Here is a 19,821-nt window from a genome sequence, read left to right on the forward strand (position 1 = left end):
GATTTGTAAAAGTATAACTAGGGAGATGTTCTCTATATTGTATTACACAATATTTAATTAAGAATTTATATATATATATATATATATATATATATATATATATATATATATATATATATATATATATATATATATATATATACTATGTCTATTTAGCACTGTAGCTGATCTATGTAGCTGAAATATTCTACCTGAGCTATAGGCCTACCTATTTGACGGGGAAGGTGCCTGATCTGGCGGATCTATTTCTATGAGGAAAGAACAGGAGGAGCCTTCTCTAGCTGACGTGAGTCTATGGAGGGGGGGGTTCCACACGTGACTGACTTGGTGCTCCTCTATAGAAGGCTGAACGGAGGTAAAGAACGACAGACAGAGGTATCCCACAGCAAGAGAGAGGAGAATCAACCTTTGGTCTCACAGCCTCATCACCCGCAAGGAAGCATATTGTCGGATCATTATTTACCATTATTTTTTCTGCATTTTGTTTATTCATTTATTTTTTATTTTTTCTTATTATAGACAAATACCCAGCACCGATATTGTAATCTTTTCATCATCAGCCTGCATCCCTCATCATCTCCAGCGGTTCTGTGTTTCTAATCCTGCCTGCCCGGTGTGTTGGATGTGTCGGCCGAGTGCAGCGGTGCTCGCGGTGCTCACCGCCTGTCTCTGCGGCGCGAGCGTGTGCGCGGCGGCAGGGAGAAGCCAGCAGCTCAATTACCGACCGGTCATAGGTAAGAAAGATTCAGCCGCATGGACGGCGATTCAAAACGTTTCTGACTGTCCCTCTCCGCGCAGAGATAGGATTATAGCTCCTACGTCATTCGAATCGAGAATGTTCGAGAAAAGGTGCGTGTATAAAATAGCCTACCAGTAGCCAATTCTGTATGTTTCTGGAGGTGCTTCTCTTACATCTAGCCTATATGTAGGCTAGCCTAGGCTATGTGTCGCACATACAAAGATAGCCTAGTACACTTCATACAATCTAATCCAATTTCCCTCCAAAAAGTGTAGCGTTACTGTTATAGCGTAATAATAATAATAATAATAATAATAATAATAAAACTAAAAAACAAGTCAGATGTCCTGTGCCCCAACAATAACAGTTTATGTGAACTACAAATAGTGGTGGAATGTAACTAAGTACATTTACTTAAGTACTGTATTTAAGTACTAATGTCAGGTACTTGTACTTTAAGTGAGTCTTTTGCGCCCCTTTCTACTTCTACTCCGCTACATTTCAGAGATAAATATTATACTTTTTACTCCACTACATTCATCTGACAGCTTTAGTTACTAGTTACTTTACAACTTAAGATGTTTGCACACAAAACACTTGTAGTTTATAAAATCTGATGTTTTATTATAAATGAAATTACCCAACAGTATAAAGGCTTACAAGTCCAGCTGAAATGATTAGCTGATTAATCACTTAGTTAATGACCGAACTGTTTGGATTGTTTCCAGTTTCTAAAATATGAGGATTTTTCTACATTGAGTACTTTTACTGTTAATACTTTAAGTACATGTTCCTGCTGATACTTTTACTTAAGTAAAATTTTCAATGCAGGACTTTAACTTGTAACAGAGTATTTATACAGTGTGGTATCAGTACTTTTACTTAAGTAAAGGATCTGAATACTTCTTCCACCACTGGCTCTTTCCCTTGTGTTTGTCTCATAATGATTATAGGGTGACGTGCAAATGTTTGCTGTATTGTATTACACAATATGTATCAGGTCTTACAGTCAATCTTTCATTTTTGATTAATATTTGTCATATACTACTAAAATATAGTGTAGTTCCCTGAACTGTGGAACAGAGGCCCTCTTAGAGTTTTGAGAAGTTGTCAATAATTGTTTTGCAGCAAATTCAGGGTATGGGTTATGTATTTGCCCAAACAACATGACCATAGATCACATTTATCAGGGATAAATCATGGAATAATACACAATTCTCAAACAGGAGGCATTTATGAAACTGCACAGTTTGCAAGAACATTAAAACATAAGAGTTGGCCTAGTAATTTGCTCTATTTACACAACAATAGGCCAGTTTTCTATTTCTTTATTTTCCACATTGTATAGTGGGACTTCCTTTATAGAAATCCTGCTAGAAAATTACTAAAAGAGCATTTTGTTTCCTACATACATGCCCTGTGAAACAGTGATCCCTATGTGACTCCCAGCAGTATCAGTCATGGTGTCTAGAAGTGGTTTCATGTGGGCGGAGCCTGTGTTAATTAAAGAGAGCACAAGCGCCAGGGCCTGTCCAACACTGCTTGCAGCTTTAGTTCCATTTATAATTTAAAACAGTTTTTTTCATATAAACTGCCTATAAAGGCTATGCGTGTGATGTGATCATGACAACATTCTTTGCCTCTGGCCCTATACACATTTAATAAAAACACAGTAGGCCTACTCCTGGTTAAAAATAAAAAAAGTTGTTTATGGGAATTTCCTGGTAAAATGAAGGTTACAAAACTATTATTTTATATTTTATTTTGCTTTTTCCACGGACCACCTGCAGTACTCTCACCGACCACTAGTGGTCCGCGGATGACTGCTCTAGATAGCCTACTTCATTCCAATCTAATCCCATTCTCCTCCAAAATGTGTAGTGTTACTGGTATAGCCCAATAATAATAAAACAAAAAACAAGTGACATGCCTCAAAAAATAATTGTGTATGTGAACTACAAATAGTGGTTCTTTTAATACTTTAACTTAAGTAACATTTTCAATGCCGGACTTATGTGACTTGTAACAGAGTATTTTTGTACATTGTGGTGTTAGTACTTTTACTTAGGAAAGGATCTGAGTATTTCTTCCACCACTGGTTGTATTATATATTTACCAATAACAATACTTGTGTATTGGTATTGGTAAATATTTCAAAAACTTTAAAAACTTGTTATTGTGCTAATGATAACATACACGGGGTTAATGGATGATGGTGATGATGATGATGATGATGTGAATGGTCGAAAGTTTGTTATTTGTTATTCCCTTGTGTTTGTCTCATAATAATTAGGGTGACGTGCAAATGTTTTCTGTATTGTATCTAGGGCTGCACGATATTAGGAAAATATGTAATTGCGATTATTTTGACTGATATTGCGATATGATTCACGATATTGGAGGGAATTCTCATTTTTGTATCACTATTCTCATCAAATGATTGAAGTGTGATTTTTGTGAGGATCTGTATGTCTGTACCAAACAACGATTTGTTTCTTTAGTCTGTAGGATAGGATTTGTAAGCCGGGATGTCTCTGCAGCACCACAATACTTCATTTTAGAACGGTTTGACACATATTTTGCCATTAACAAATATTGCGCCCCTCTGTGTTTTGGATTTTGCACTAGTTCATATTGCGATTTCGATAAAATTGCGATTAATTGTGCAGCCCTAATTGTATCGCACAATATCTATCAGGTTTCACCATCAATCTCCATTTAAACCAAAAACAACATCTTTATTCGTACACAGTAACATTTAATACATGGTTAATATTGGCCACTTGGCCACATTTGGTCTCCTTGTGCATAATTCCTTCACCTGTTAAGTCTCGTTTGACAGAAAACTGCCTTGAAGCTTATTTTTGATCTATCGACGCTACCAAATGGCTCTACTGATAAGAATCAGAGAACTATGACAGGATGTTGTTGTGTTGAGAAAACCTGCTGCTGTCATTGTGATTAGAACTCAGACATGGTTTCTGTGGTGATGAGTAGAGTACGAAGTGTATTAACATTGAATTGCATTATCATACCATTTAGTTTGTCACCCCATTGAGGTGGCCTGTTTGTTTGGCAGCACAGTATCAAAAGAGAAAAATAAAAATAAATCCCCCCCACAACTTTTGAAACAAATTAAAAGTTTGTAAACTTCTTTACATCAGGTTTGTATGGTGTTGTAACCTAATATAAAGCATTATGTAGTTTCAATTTTATGACACATTTTGTGATACATCACACAAGTTCTTGCACGACTTTTTTGTTTGTGTAAGGACATCATCAAACAAGCTATGAAAAGTTAAGCACTGTAATTCGTAAGCATTCCACGTTTTTTTTTTTTGCTGTATGCGCCGCATTGACAGCTGATGTGTAAGAACGCGGCTGGCTGCGTAGTGAGGTGGTTGGGGAGGGTGGTTTGGCGTTAAAACACAGAACTTTAAAGTCGGGGAGCGGAGTTTGCAGGAAATGTGTGTCACCAATTTTTTGGCTAAACACATCTGCCGCTGATACGACCGAGCTGTGACCGAGGTCATAGCCCGCTGTCACGAAGCTCTGTAGCAGCTTTAAAGGGGTGATAGAATGATTATATAGGGTATTTCACACTGTTCCTTAAGGTCTCCTAATAGGGTATGTAACATTAGTTGGGCTGAAAATTGCCCGAATGCTATTTTATTAGGCCCTTAACTACCCTGTGAATATGGCTCTATGTGGAACAAGACCTTTTCTTCCAAATATGGTATGCTCATGAATATTTAGATGAGCTGCGCGCTGATTGGTTTGAGCGAACCCCATAGAAACACATTGGAGACGAGACAGCAGGTCTCATATTTCAGACACTACAAAGGTATACATTGTTTGTCGGGCTATTTCGTTATTAAATTCACTTCTGAGACTTTTTTAAGCGAGAAATCAACTATATAAAGCTCAAATATGGGCCTTTTTACGAAAATGTATGGCTAATTGCAAATTTAGTAAGACGTGTCGGACTTTAGGAGCTCCACACAGTCTGACGAGAAAGCGGAAACCTCCATACCCAGTTAAAGTCACTGTTTCTCGTTTACTGGACGACCGGGGCTCGGGGCTCCCATTTAATCCTATGGGAAAAGATCGTTGCTACACTTTCGGCATAACTTTCGTATATTTACAGTTTGAATTTCATCACGCCACTTACATAACATGTACCCCAAGCTCTTATAAAGCTAACTATGGTGTCCGATTTCAATCCTATGAATCGCAGCTAGCTGCAGGCCCTGGAGCTCCATCAGGGCCTCGGCATTTTGTAGTCCAGTAACCCAGAGCCGGTGACTTTGCGCGGGTATGGAGCGCCGCGGGCTTCCCTTCGTGACGGAGGTCCAGCTAGCTCACAGCAAGCCGGAGTCTATGAAGTAGGACACGCCGGGCGGCGAGGCAGCACCGGCCGCTGTCACGTAGCCTGCTGAGCTCCTGCTGAACTGCGACACACAGTCGGACAAAATTAGCAATTAGCCATCAATTTTCGTAAAACGGCCCATATTTGACCTCTACATAGTTGATTTCTCGCATAAAAAAGTCTCAGAAATGAATTTAGTAATTCAATAGCGGACCTCTGGAGATCTGCATGACCTAGCTAGATTCAGAAGACTAAGCTGACCTCAGGTCAGTGGTGTAGCCACAAAGACTAGGAGTTGGGATGCTGACGTCAGCTTCCAGCTTTGTTGAGATTCGCCCGTTTTCAGCGGCAGTTTCAAAATGTGAGATTTGGAGAGGATAGGGGTATCAATGGGATTTTGAGCTTCTATGTATGTCCTATTTACCCACCGAACTGTCGTTATTCAACTATGACAAGGTAAAATCGGTTTTGCATCCTATCACCCCTTTAACAACTAGCAACTGCTGCTCGGCGTCATGGAGCTCGTAGCCAGCCAGCGTCACGTGACCAGCCAGTGGTTTCATAATTTCATAGGACATCATACGTTTTGGTGTGCATACATTTTCGTACCATATCATACGGACCCGGTTGCACATTTCATTGTTGTTGTTTTCATACTTTTTATATACTGTATATTAATAGATGTACAAGTATTCAAATGTTTGACTTTTCTCCAGCTTTTTGGCTTGTGAAAACCTTGTTTTTGGCTGTATGTCTGTATTTCTGTGTAAGTAGTGTACATTATTTAAAGCAATGGAAAAACAGAGTCAAAGTCCATGTATGTGTACACATACTTGGCCAATAAAGGTGATTCTGATTCAGATTGCAACCAAAACTCGGGTATTGTATATTGTATATTTGAAGCAGGGATTTTAGACCCAGTACTTGGTATTCTACATTACCCATCTGCCGTGCTTTGTTCATTTCATTCCATTTTCACTCACAGCATGGGACACCGCCTTGTTTTGGTGGCTGCGAATAAAATAAAGGGCTGTGGATGGAAACACCTGTTGCCGTTGCTTTGTCATATCAGAATCTGAAGAATCTGGGTTATTGCCAAATATTTTCACATACGAACGAATTTGCAACCATCTGGACATTGTAATGAAGGGGCGTTGTTGGGATTTAGTGCATATATTTTGCTAATAGAGTTTGTGGTGTTCCTTGATGAATATGAATTTTGATACAGTGTTCCGGGGACCTTTGCGGAAAAACCGAAAGGAAACATAGAGAGAGACGCGCATGTTACCAGAATGAACAAGTTAATACCTGTAGGGATTTGATCTCTTCAAGAGTGCATCCGTGTGGATATTTTCCTTGTCAAAAAAAACTTTGGTCCCCTGTTCTTTGTTGCTTTTTAATCTCATCTATGTGGTCAGGATTTCTCCGCCATGCAACATCAACTTTTCCATGCATAAATCTATAGTTAAACTGTATATTGTCATCTGTCTTGTGTTGCTCCCTAGGTGTGTTGGCACAGGAAAATCTTCCAGGAGACCAGTTTGTCCGTGGCTCCTCGTACATCGCTGCCTCCTATGTCAAATACCTGGAGGGAGCCGGAGCTAGGGTCGTACCCATAAGGTATAAATATGATATCATCTCATATTTCTCACCTTTTGCCGTAGGATATTGAATGAATGAATTTTGAATTCAATTTTGAAGAAGTTGTCAAACGATGATGGTTCAAGAAAAAGACAAGAACACACATATCTGATTCATATTTATGTCATACACTGAAAGAAAGTTTAGTTTCCTGAACAGTGGAACAGAGGCCTTCGTTAGAGTTGGACAAACATGACAATCCTACAAATTGTTTTTGTTGGAGCAGTATGTATTTGCCCAAACAATATGACCATAGATCAACTTTATCTGGAATAAAAAATTACTAAACAAGACACATTCAGGGTTTTTCCTGGCTCAGAATGGGCCTTTGGTGGGACACATATTAAGCGGGGATCTGGGGGTCCTCCCCCAGGAACTTTTGTCGAAGTCGGAGCTCCGTTAGCAGCGGTTTCTCGCTGTGCCTCCGGTCCCCCGGTACTCCGCTACATTTCAGAGAGAAATATTATACTTTTTACTCCACTACATTCATCTGACAGCTTTAGTTACTAATTACTTTACAAATGAATCAGAATCAGAATCAGAAAAGCTTTATTGCCAAGTACGTTTTTTACACATACAAGGAATTTGTTGTGGTGTTGTAGGTGCATGTCACACAGGTTAAACAGGTTAAACAGAACAAACAATATAATTATAAATATATGTATATATATATATATATATATATATACACACACAGAATGTATTAAAAATAAGAGAGTAAGAATTAAGATAAAAAGAGCAGATTAAGTACAGTGGCATGTAGAGCCAGAGGGGGGGTGTGGAAAGAGTCAGGGTGGTTTCCGGGCCTTGTTGATAAGGCTAGTGGCAGAGGGGAAAAAACTGTCCTTGTGACGTGAGGTTTTGGTCCTGATGGACCTCAGCCTCCTGCCAGAGGGGAGTGGCTCAAAGAGTTTGTTGCCGGGGTGGGAGGGGTCGGCCACAATCTTTCCAGCACTCTTCAGAGTCCTGGTGGTGTAAAGGTCCTGGAGCGGTGGCAGATTGCAGCCAATCACCTTCTCTGCAGACCGAATGACACGCTGCATTCTGCCCTTGTCCTTGGCAGTGCTAGCAGCATACCAGATGGTGATGGAGGATGTGAGGATGGACTCAATGATGGCTGTGTAGAAGTGCACCATCATTGTCTTTGGCAGGTTGAATTTCTTCAGCTGCCGCAGGAAGTACATGAAGATGTTTGCACACAAAACTCTTGTAGTTTATAAAATCTGATGTTTTATTATAAATTAAATTACCCAACAGTATAAAGGCTTACAAATCCAACTGAAATGATTTTTCTGTATTGAGTACTTTTAATTCTTTAAGTACATGTTCCTGCTGATGCTTACATATTTTTACTTAAGTAACATTTTCAATGCAGAACTTTTACTTGTAACAGAGTATTTTTACAGTGTGGTACTTTTACTTAAGTAAAGTATCCAAATACTTCCACCACTGGCTCTGATGATGATGTGAATGGCCGAAAGTTTATTTGTTATTCCCTTGTGTTTGTCTCATAATGATTATAGGGTGACGTGCAAATGTTTGCTGTATTGTATTACACAATATGTATCAGGTCTTACAGTCAGCCTCTCATTTTTGATTAATATTTGTCATATACTACTAAAATATAGTGTAGTTCCCTGAACTGTGGAACAGAGGCCCTCTTAGAGTTTTGAGAAGTTGTCAATAATTGTTTTGCAGCAAATTCAGGGTATGGGTTATGTATTTGCCCAAACAATACAACCATAGATCACATTTATCAGGGATAAATCATGGAATAATACACAGCTCACAAACAGAAGATATTTAAAAACTTTGTAGTTTACAGGAGCACAAAAACATAAAAGCTAGCCCAATAATTTGCTAGGCCAGTTTCCTATTTTTAATTTTCCACAGAGTGTAATGGGATTTCTTTTATAGAAATCCTGCTAGAAAATTACTAAAAGAACATTTGTTTCCTGCCTAGATGCCCTGTGAAACAGTGATCCCTATGTGACTCCCAGCAGTATCAGTCATGGTGTCTAGAAGTGGTTTCATGTGGGCGGAGCCTGTGTCAATTAAAGGGAGGTCACTATAGAGGTAGTTAACTGTATTACAATGATGTTGTTTACAATAACACAATGAATGTATTTGATGTAACCAAGGGTGTAACTTTGGGTTGAGAAGTGGGGGTGGACACAAAACAGGGGGGTCTGTCTGACCTTTGTCATTTTCCTACAGCACTGGCTAAAACCTCTTTTGGGGGGGGGGGCACCAAAACTTTCTCTATGCAAGAAAAACCAGTTTGCATCAGCATAGAAACATAAAAGCTAGCCAAATGTGGACCACAGAACTCAGCTATAATAACACAATACTCAGTGAGGTACCTACTTTTTATTTTCAACATTGTTTACTGGGACTTCTTTTACAGAAATCCCACTGGAAAATTACTAAAAGAGCATTTTTGTTTTCTACATACATTCCCTGTGAAACTGTGATCCCTATGTGATTCCCAGCAGTATCAGTCATGGTGCCTAAAAGTGGTTTCATGTGGGCGGAGCCTGTGTCAAATAAAGGGAAGTCACTCTAGTGGTAGTTACAGTTTTTCTTGATTGCTTTGACGCAGCAGTCAACTCAAACCCCACATTTTCAAAACAGTTAACACACAGGCCTAAACAGTGGCACTCGTGGTCAAAATGACACATTTTGTTTGCAAAAGGCTCTAACCGTGCCAAAACATTTAAAATATGCAACAAAAGCAAATTTTGCCTTCAAACAACACAACTTGCAAACAAGTGTATTAGCTCTTCCAATCAACCATTACACAGTGGAGAACAAAATACTAAATACAGCACTCAGTGCAAATCAGTGCACCATTGCTTGTCACTGTAGTCTATTACTGTACATAGCTTTCATGCCAGTGCCATTTGTTGACAAATTTGCCTTCTTGCAAAAAATTGGATCCAGAATCAGAAATACTTTGATGCAAATTGTATTGATTCCATTGATTCTTATTTTCAAAACTGAAATACTGTAAATATTACACAAAATACATGTAAATCAAACCAAAATAAAATATATTAGCGAATAAGAAATTAAGAAAATTTAAATAAAATATATTACAGTAAAGTATAAACATCTATTACTGTAGAGTATAAGAAATAGCCACTATTGATATTCAGTCTCTTCTGTCTTGACGATGGGGCCACATGGCCTAACCCTGCAGACTGATTGCTAATTGAAGACTTGTGTGTAGGAGCGTCAAACAGGTGCTTCAGTGATTTCATACTGATGTAGGTAGTTTCTAATAGTTAGGAACAGATGCTTTCTGTTTGGTAACCATAGCTAAAACAATGGAGTTTGGACTGCTTGAATGACATCCGTGTTAACTGTTCGGCAAAAGGGTGGGGAAAAATGTGTCAATCCAATGAGAAAGGGTTAACACGTTTGCAAGAGGTGTCTTCTGCTCTGCTGAGACAGTGATGATGAAAACCGAGTGGATCCCAGTTTCTTTAAGCAGGTCAAAGCAATCAAGATTCTCGACTGCTAAGACACATTTCTTGAAACCCTCACCCATTTTCTCAAAACGGTAAAAATAAAAAACACCTGACACTGCTGGCAAAATCAAGCAATGCCTTCAGATCATACACAGAGCCAGTCAATAACTAAACACTACAGAGCATTCATTAGCCATTGCCTCAAACATTCGAGGACACGGTGTGCAGGGCATGTAGATACAGAAACAAAATGTTTACAGTATTTCATACAGTAAACACATTTTGCAATGAAAACAAAAAGTATATCACAACTTGTACAGTGAATTTCTTGTACACTGCAAGTAATGCAAGTACTACAATATTGAATGTCTATATATTAGGCACTTAGAACAATACAGTAGTTCAACTGCAAACGGCCAAATAACAAAGAAAACAAACTGAAAAACACATGACAGTACACTAAAAAAATATTGCGAAACCGAAAATTCAGACATCAACATTCAATGCTCCTGTGCCACCTGTGCACTCTGAACTGGCTTATATTCTCTACGATTGGTTTGATCACCTCATTAGAAACGTGTGTACAATTTTGAGTCGTGTGTAAACGATGACAACTGTGTTGTAGTTGTGTTTAAGTTTTGCTGCCCGTGTTAACTATTTTGCAACACAAGTGCATCACAGTGTGAAATGTGTTTTAGCGAGTGAGAATGTGTTTAGAGTTTTGCAAGAAGAGTGATTGATTGGACAAATGGGTTTAGGCCACTGAGCATTTGGTTCAGAGAATGGGGTTTAGTGTTTTAGCAGTTCAGAAAAACTGTAATGAGGTGGTTTTCAATAACACAATGAATGTATTTAATGTAACAGATTTAAGAACAAAGTTGGCTTTCAGCACCTCAGTCACAATAAGTACCATTAATAGGAAATGGTACACAGTATCCTCTAAATGTCGAGATTACATTCATTCTGACCTATAATGTTGAAATTCTTCAGGCTATTTTGTCATTGGTCGCCATGCATGACATGCTGCTTTTATGCAGGGTGATTAATAATGTATATGATTGATTGCCTTTAATGGGTTTAACTATTTTTTTGTCTTCTTGTGCCTTTTTTTGCTCACCAGAATAAATCGCACGGAACAAGAGTACACTAACATATTCTACTCAATAAATGGGTGAGTTAATCGGGTTCTCTTGTTGCCTCCTGTGTTGAGCTCTCTATATGACACACTTACTGTCTTTAGCTGCTGCTAATGACACAAAACAAGTCTCTGCCTGGCTAAGTTTTCCATTATACTACAGTTTTTACCGTTGCATATTTAAGCTTGATAAGAAGTGATGATTAAAAAAAAACCATTGCAATGGTTGTTATTGGTATGTTCTATTTCGTAAAGGCTTCGCCGTCCAAGAGCTGTTGCTATCAGGGTTATCCCTCGCGCATGCACAGTCGTTAAGATTTCTTTTGCGCCCTTGTGCCCTGCACGGGCCTCTCTTACGTCCGCAGTTACTGTATATTACAGCTGCGAGACCAGAGATCTGCTCCCTATTTTTCTTCAGTGACAAGCAGTTCGAAGAACAGTGGTGTCCGCCTGTGTGTTGACAGACCGGCAACATCCTGCCGCCAGAGCGCCATCCGATCTGCGGCGTGCCTTGGCCCCATTCGCCGGGCTGGCACCCCGCCGGCCGCCAGCAGTTCGGCTGTATGTGAATACACAGATCTTAAGTCACTGAATGACTAGTATGACTAGCGGCCTTATTCATTCAGTGTGTTACGCTTGACGGCGGTCCGCTTTCCAGCGCTAGTGTGCGGAGGCTTGGACACCACCTCGTGTCCTCTGCCTCTTGGGGTAACCTACCCTCAGAGACACTGCTGGATAAGGATTTGGCTAAGTTTTTAAAGCGTATGTTGCGGCCGTTTTCGTCGTGCCACAAGGACTGTGGAGAAAAGATGAGGTTTTGCGCATTCCTTAGTGAAGCGTTTGTTGAAGAGGATCAGACGACAGAAGCCTGTTGTGCATTCTCTAGCACCTTTATGGGATTTAATCCCAGGGCTCCGGGCTTGGTGGTTCCCTTTTTTGAGCCTCTGGTGCAATCTCTCAGAATGTTGTTCCTGACAACAGTGCTCCTCAGAGTGAGTGACTTATGCGCGCTGTCGGTCTCACCGTCCTGCTTTTCTATTAGAGAGGAAGGGAGTGCGGCTACTTCACAGCCAAATCCTTCATTCCGAAAGTCAAAAAAAATATTTTCGGCCGGGAATTTCAAACTGACATCGCGCTGCGGTGGCCAATCCTGTAGATCAGGTCAGGTCAGTTGGTTTTGAGGCGGTGTGAGGATCTCGTACAGGAAACAGGAACCATCACTGCCTCTATCGCTGCCACAAGAAAGTTTTAAAACACATGAGGGTAAAAAATACAAACACAAGCACTGAACTGCCCAGGGGTCTCATTTATAAATGTGGTGTACGCACAAAACGGGGCTGAAAAGGTGCGTCACCAATTTCCACGCAAAGGTTGTGAATTATAAAAAAACTAACTTGACGGGAGAATGTGCGGTCCTTCACGCAAACTCTGACCCGTGCGTACGCACATTTTGGAGACAAAATAGGAATTGGCGACGCAGATGGTGAGATGGTGAACTGAAGTCAGAGTGCAGGAAGTAAATGGGAATAACGATTACTCGTAATATTAAGTAATAATAATAATAATTGATGAGTATTGATGCCTCACGCACATTTTTTCACTCTATATTATCCACATTATCATGAAGATTAAATCCAGCAGTGTTATTTGCGCTTGTTCAGAGTGATACTTGTTCCATAAACACCTCCAACTCAAATCTTAAATAACAATTTTTTATTAATGTTTAATCGGCGCTGTCTCGCCGTCACATTGTCTGCTACGGAGCGCAGGAGGAAGAGATGGCCCGACTGCATGGAATACATGATAACATTTAAATACCCTAGCATTAGATAACGACAGAACACAGTGTAGCCTAAATAACTAAATATATATCTTTAATACTGCGCATATATCATCAAATGTCAAAGTCTGGAAATACAGCCGTTAAGCTCTCGCGCAATCGTTACATGTAATGTCCTCGTTATCGGTCCTAACTTTAATACTGTTAGTGACAAAACCTGCATGAAGAAAAGTGAGTTTGCCTATTACACTTTCTTTCGTCTTCAGATTGTATCTCGGGGTGGGGGATACCACTAGTTGATGCTGTGCTGGCAAGGTGTTAACAATCACAAAATGTTGTAAACATATAAATACTGCGGTGAACCCGTGCGTAATGCTGCATGATGGCACTGCTGGCCCTGCAGGAGGACTACGCTAATGGAAGAATCAGGAGAGAAAGAGACTTCAGGGACCATGAAGATGACTGGCTAATATGCCAATTTAAATTCCCTAAAGCTGAGCTCTTGGATCTATGTAGTACTGAATTGGGTCCAGTAGAGAGGGCAAAGTGCTGGAACCGTGCCATCCCGGTCCAAATACAGGTATTCGGTTTTGGACGTATTATTAATACATGTAGTTATAGATCAGGTTTCCCTACACTGTGCAGAACAGGCCGAAATTATAATTCAATTTGCAGCAATTCCTGAACGTCTGGGAAGTTTTTTGCTTTTTCTCCGCCAGTCATCATGATTCGGTGTAACAACTTCCAGTGTCATTCATATACTGATCAGCATTTACGAGGTGCTTTGCATTGACTATTTATGGTAAAAAATGGGCGTGTACAGGGCGGGATAAGAGGCTGATTCACGTACGCACACTTGTGGGTAATCTGTGATTTATAAAGGGAACATTGCTTACAGGTGTGCGTACACACGTTTTATAAATCTGACTTTTTTTTTTGGGCTTTTGGGCGTACGTACACTTATAGTAAGGATCCTACGCACAGTTTTATAAATGAGACCCCAGGAGTTTGGGAACAGCTGACTGTTTCTGCAACAACAAAGCACAGTCCCTCGTCTCTTTTTCTATTTCTTTTTCTCACTTTATGTAAAAGTTCTGATGTTCACAAGCACTTACATCCCCTCATTTAGTACTATGTTCTGTACAGCTACAAACAAAAACACGTTTTAGTGATTGTTTGTATTATTAAGACAGAGAAAAGTGTAAAGATACAAACATTGTTGAAGATATTCTAAGTTCAGCGTCCCTGACATGTGATGACATAGAAGAGAGTAGGCCTACAGTATGTGTAACCTAAATGTAAAAACAGAAGTGTCTCCTCAGGTTGTTGCTGCCGGGAGGAGATGTAGATCTTCAAACATCGCAGTTCAGCCAAGCAGCCAAGATCTTCTACGACTTGGCACTGAAGGTAAACATTCTTTGACTTGTTCAACTGACTGCCAAGATGAAGTGACATCTCAGGATACCACGGAAAGAGATTATAGAGTAAATCATTGTGTTATTACCTCATTGGCTTGGCTTAATGTTTCTCTCATTAAAGAATACACTCACATTTTTCACCTATTGGTGCTTTCACACTGGCCTTATATAGTTTGGTTAAATCGCATCGAGTTGGTTTTCCCCTTGGTGCGCTTTGTTTGGGCAGGTGTGAATGCAGCAATCGCACTCGGGTGCTCACCAAAAGATGATCAAACATACATACTGAATCTCCTTGATGAGGTGGTCTCAGTACTCTTTCAAATGGACTCTGGAGCGGTTCGTTAGTAGTGAGAATGGGATCAGACCTCGAACAGAACCAACTGCTGGAACAACCTCACATTTCTGGACTAAACCAGTTGCCGTAGTCAGCTGCGCTGTGCATTATGGGATAAGGACAAGTTTGCACTTCAGCAACATAAGCTGCATCCCATGTCCCTTATTTGATAGCTCCCCGACTCCTCTGTCCTCGGCTGTACTGGAAGTTGTTTTGTCCCTCCTCGGTGAAAACTCTTATTTCTGCCCCGAGGACCGAGGACCGAGCATCGTGGAGGGATCATCGAGGAGCTATAGCCGAGGAAACATGAAAGCAGCTTTCCAGGAAGCCGTGCAGCTGAAGGAGTTGCTAACTCCAAGGCAAGGCAAGGCAGCTTTATTTGTATAGCACATTTCAGCAACAGGGCAATTCAAAGTGCTTTACATGAAAACAGATTAAAAAATAAAAAACAGATAAAATACGAGAAAGAAAAAAAAGAAGTTACAGTGCAGTATAAGAAATTAAACATTGAAGAGCAGTTAAAACAGTTAAATATATAAAAGCAGATAAAATAACTTTCCTGGACTCAGCTTTTTGACCAATATGACAGTCCGGTCCATACTTTCTAACCATCTCACCCACTTTAGTATACTCTTATCATTTTCGATGTGGTCGTCACCGCAAAGCTTAGTTCTTTTCTTCGGCAAACCTTGCAAAACCCGGTACAGCCCTGCAGACGAAAATCTCTTAATAGTCCAGAACGTGTTCTTAAACTATTTTATTTCTTCTGCAGTCTGTCTCTAAATAGTCAAGAACTTGCTCAGAGTGTTTATAGACTATTTTTTTCTTTTTAGGCCTTCTGCCTAAATTAGTTAGTTACTTTGACTAACTTTTTGACCAGCCCAACGTCTGTCTCTTCTGTCAACTATTGTCATGCCTGCATCAGAGAAATAATCAGAGATATGTCCGTTTCTGCAAGAGAATGTCACTCGTAATCATAAATGCAATCTTAACTTTCCTGGACTCAATGATCCATTTTGTGGAAAGCCAAATATTTTTGACCAATATGGCAGACATCTCATGCAATCCGGTCCATATTTTCTAACCATCTCACCCACTATGGGTCCAGATGCTTCGCACGGTTTTGAGGTTTCATTCCCTATAGTTACAGAAGTTTTTCCTTTAGTATACTCTTATCATTTTCGATGTGGTCGTCACCGCAAAGCTTAGTTCTTTTCTTCGGCAAACCTTGCAAAGCCCGGTACAGCCCTGCAGACAAAAATCTCTTAATAGTCCAGAACGTGTTCTTAAACTATTTTATTTCTTCTGCAGTCTGTCTCTAAATAGTCAAAGAACTACGCTCAGAGTGTTTATAGACTATTTTTTCTTTTTAGGCCTTCTGCCTAAATTAGTTAGTTACTTCGACTAACTTTTGACCAGCCCAACGTCTGTCTCTTCTGTCAACTATTGTCATGCCTGCATCAGAGAAATAATCAGAGATATGTCCGTTACTGCAAAAGAATGTCACCAGAATAATCATAAATTCAATTCTATTATTTGTTATAGGAATTTCTCTTTATATGTTTATATAGATTGTTATACAGTGTCAACAATGCTTATTTAAAGAAAGGCAACATCAAAACGATAGGTATTCAGCCTTGATTTAAAAGAACTGAGAATTGCAGCAGACCTGCAGTTTTCTGGGAGTTTGTTCCAGATATGTGGAGCATAAAAACTAGCGCTCCCCTGTTTAGTTCTGACTCTGGGGACAACAAGCAGGCCTGTCCCAGACGACCTGAGAGTTCTGGGTGGTTCATAGTGTAGTAGCAGATCAGAAATGTATTTTGGCCTTAAACCGTTTAGTGATTTATAAACCAGCAAAAGTATTTTGAAATCAATTCTTTGAGGCACTGGAAGCCAGTGTAGAGACTTCAGAACTGGAGTGATGTGATCCACTTTCTTGGTCTTAGTGAGGACTCGAGCAGCAGCGTTCTGAATCAGCTGCAGCTGTCTGATTGATTTTTTAGGGAGACCTGTGAAGACACCGTTACAGTAGTCAAGTCTGCTGAAGATAAAAGCATGGACAAGTTTTTCCAGATCCTGCTGAGACATAAGTCCTTTAACCCTTGATATATTTTTAAGGTGGTAATAGGCTGACTTTGTAATTGTCTTAATGTGGCTGTTAAAAATTCAGGTCTGAGTCCATGACTACACCAAGATTTCTGGCTTTGTCTGTTGTTTTTAACATTATCGTTTGAAGCTGAGTGCTGACTTTTAATCGTTCCTCCTTTGCTCCAAAAACAACCACCTCAGTTTTTTCATCATTTAATTTAAGAAAGTTCTGACACATCCAGTCATTAATTTGTTCAATGCACTTAGTCAGTTGTTTTATTGGACTATAGTCCCCTGGCGATAAGGTTATATAAATTTGTGTGTCATCCGCATAACTATGGTAACTTATTTTATTGTTTTCCATAATTTGAACCAGTGGAAACATGTAGATGTTAAACAGGAGAGGCCCCAGAACGGAGCCTTGGGGAACTCCGCACGTCATATTTGTATGCTCAGATGTATAATTCCCTATAGACACAAAGTAGTCCCTATTCTTTAAATAAGACTCAAACCACTTTAGTACTGAGCCAGAAATGCCAACCCAGTTTTCCAATCGGTCTAGTAATATGTCATGGTCGACCGTATCAAATGCAGCACAAAGATCAAGTAATACCAAGACCATGCCACCAAGCCACTATCTGTGTTTAAGTGGATGTCATTAAAGACTTTAACAAGAGCTGTCTCAGTGCTGTGGTGTGGTCGAAAACCCGACTGGAAGGCATCAAAACGGTTGTTTAGTAACAAGAAAAGGGTGAGTTGTTGAGAAACCGTTTTTTCAATGATTTTACTTAAAAATGGAAGGTTTGATATCGGCCTATAGTTGCTCATTAGTGACATGTCTAGATTGTTCTTTTTTAAGAGTGGCTTAATGACTGCAGTTTTCAGGGCCTGTGGGAAGATACCTGAGAAAAGAGACATGTTTACAATCTGTAGGAGATCAGTAGCCAAACAATTGGAAACATTTTTGAAAAGGCCCGTTGGTAGAATATCAAGGCAGCAGGAGGAGGTTTTCAGATGTTGTATAATGTCCTCCAGGTTTTTACGATTGATCGTATGAAATTGGGTCATATTGGCATATGTTTTGCCTGGACACTGTGACAATACATACCCTGTACTCGATATGGAAGCACTGATTGTTTGTTTAATTTTCAAAATTTTGTCTTTGAAAAAGGTGGCAAACTCATTGCAGGCCTCGGTAGATAAAAGTTCAGATGCTACTGGTACTGGAGGGTTTGTTAACCTATCGACAGTAGCAAACAACGCACGTGAGTTATTATTGTTTCTGGCAATAATGTCCGAGAAGAAGGACCGCCTTGCATTCCTCAGTTCCAAATTATAAATACAAAGTCTCTCTTTATAGGTGTTGTAGTGGACCTGGAGATTAGTTTTTCGCCACCTGCGTTCTGCTTTTCTACACTCTTTTTTCTGTTCTTACCAGTATGGCATTTCTCCATGGAGATCTTTTCTTATCAGAGACAGTTTTTACCTTAATGGGAGCAATGGCATCAATAACATTTGTAATTTTACAATTGAAATTGTCTACAAGCTCAGTGACTGAGACCCCTGAAAGGGCGGGTGTGGAGGAGAAAAGCTGAATGAATGTTTCACTGGTGTTGTCAGTGATATACCGTTTTCTTATTGACATTGTTTGGACACTTTTGTGCACAGAGATAGGGCCATTAAAGAAAACACAGGAATGATCAGAGAGAGCAGCATCAGTCACCACAACCTTGGAAATGTTCAAACCCTTCGAGATAATCAAGTCCAGAATGTGTCCCTTGTTGTGTGTGGGCTCCGTCACATGCTGAGTCAGTCCATAGTTCTCAGAAATACAACACAGTTCTTTGGTCCCTCTATGCTGGGGATTGTCAACATGAATGTTGAAATCACCAGCAATAACTACACAGTCAAAGTTAATACAGATTATAGACAGCAGTTCACTAAAGTCGTCAAAGAAGGATGCACAGTATTTAGGTGGCCTGTAGATAATTAGGAATATAGGTCGAGACGTGGACCTTAGCTGAAGAGCCATATATTCAAAAGAAGCAAAGTTTCCATAAGATATTTGAGTACATTGGAACGAGTCATTAAACAAAATGGCGACTCCACCTCCTTTCTTATTCGCTCTATTCTCACTCATAAAATTGAAGTTAGTGGGAGCTGACTCTATAAGAACAGCATCACTGTTATTATAGTCTAACCAGGTTTCAGTTAAAAACATGAGGTCAAGATTGTGCTCAATAATAAAATCATTGATTAAAAATGATTTACCCGCCAGAGCCAAGGCTAGTGTTAGTGTGTTAAAATAATTATCTGTCTCGTTTTTTGGGACAGGCTGTGGCTGACGAGGAATGGATGCTAAATTTGCTAAGTTGGCTGTCAAGTGCTTCTTTTTCCTTCTTTTACTTAGCGGATTCACCATTCTTTTTCTATTACCTATCACAACATAGATTGACGAAGAATTGAATACACAGGGCCCAGGCTTGTCCTGGAAAGAGTCATGAGTGCCACTAGGCATGCAACCTGGGCCCAGCACATATCAGTTAAAGCTTGTTGCATTTTGTACACAAGCATACTTATCAGTCTGGTGAGAAGGAGTTAGCTGCCGTCCTTGAGGGGGCAGAGGTGCCTGGCGTTTTACTTTCAGCGGTTCAGTCAACACAGGGTCACTTTGATGCTGGGGGCGAATGATGGTAGTGGGGCAAACTTGATTCCAGCATCTACCAGCTGCTCCATCCCGTTAGTGAACCCCAACATGTGGCAGGGGGAAACAGGGGAAAAGGCGGATGGGGAGAGCAATGGATCCTCAAAGGCGTCAGTGTTGGTAAGGGGGTTTGAGGA

At 40.0% G+C, this 19,821-nt stretch overlaps 1 protein-coding gene and 2 non-coding genes across 4 annotated transcripts in view; 1 reads left to right on the forward strand and 2 right to left on the reverse strand.

Annotated features, from left to right (window-relative positions):
- The first annotated feature begins 345 nt into the window (after nucleotides 1-345).
- Nucleotides 346-19,821, forward strand: part of LOC144517257 (gamma-glutamyl hydrolase) — a 31,909-nt gene continuing 12,433 nt past the window's right edge. The window contains exons 1-5 of one of the 2 annotated variants that reach the window (XM_078249260.1): nucleotides 346-446; nucleotides 561-734; nucleotides 6,614-6,728; nucleotides 11,343-11,393; nucleotides 14,460-14,544. In XM_078249260.1, the coding sequence (XP_078105386.1) occupies nucleotides 623-734; nucleotides 6,614-6,728; nucleotides 11,343-11,393; nucleotides 14,460-14,544 (363 nt within the window). In that variant the 5' untranslated portion in view covers nucleotides 346-446; nucleotides 561-622. Of the gene's footprint in view, nucleotides 735-6,613; nucleotides 6,729-11,342; nucleotides 11,394-14,459; nucleotides 14,545-19,821 lie in introns of both variants that reach the window. The other variant, XM_078249259.1, reaches the window with a different exon arrangement.
- On the reverse strand, nucleotides 2,087-2,143 carry LOC144517478 (U7 small nuclear RNA). Its single transcript, XR_013501940.1, has one exon. It is a non-coding gene; the product is annotated as a U7 small nuclear RNA (small nuclear RNA).
- LOC144517479 (U7 small nuclear RNA) lies at nucleotides 8,649-8,706 on the reverse strand. Its single transcript, XR_013501941.1, has one exon. It is a non-coding gene; the product is annotated as a U7 small nuclear RNA (small nuclear RNA).

This window comes from Sander vitreus, chromosome 4, assembly GCF_031162955.1.
Source record: "Sander vitreus isolate 19-12246 chromosome 4, sanVit1, whole genome shotgun sequence".
NCBI lineage: Eukaryota > Metazoa > Chordata > Actinopteri > Perciformes > Percidae > Sander > Sander vitreus.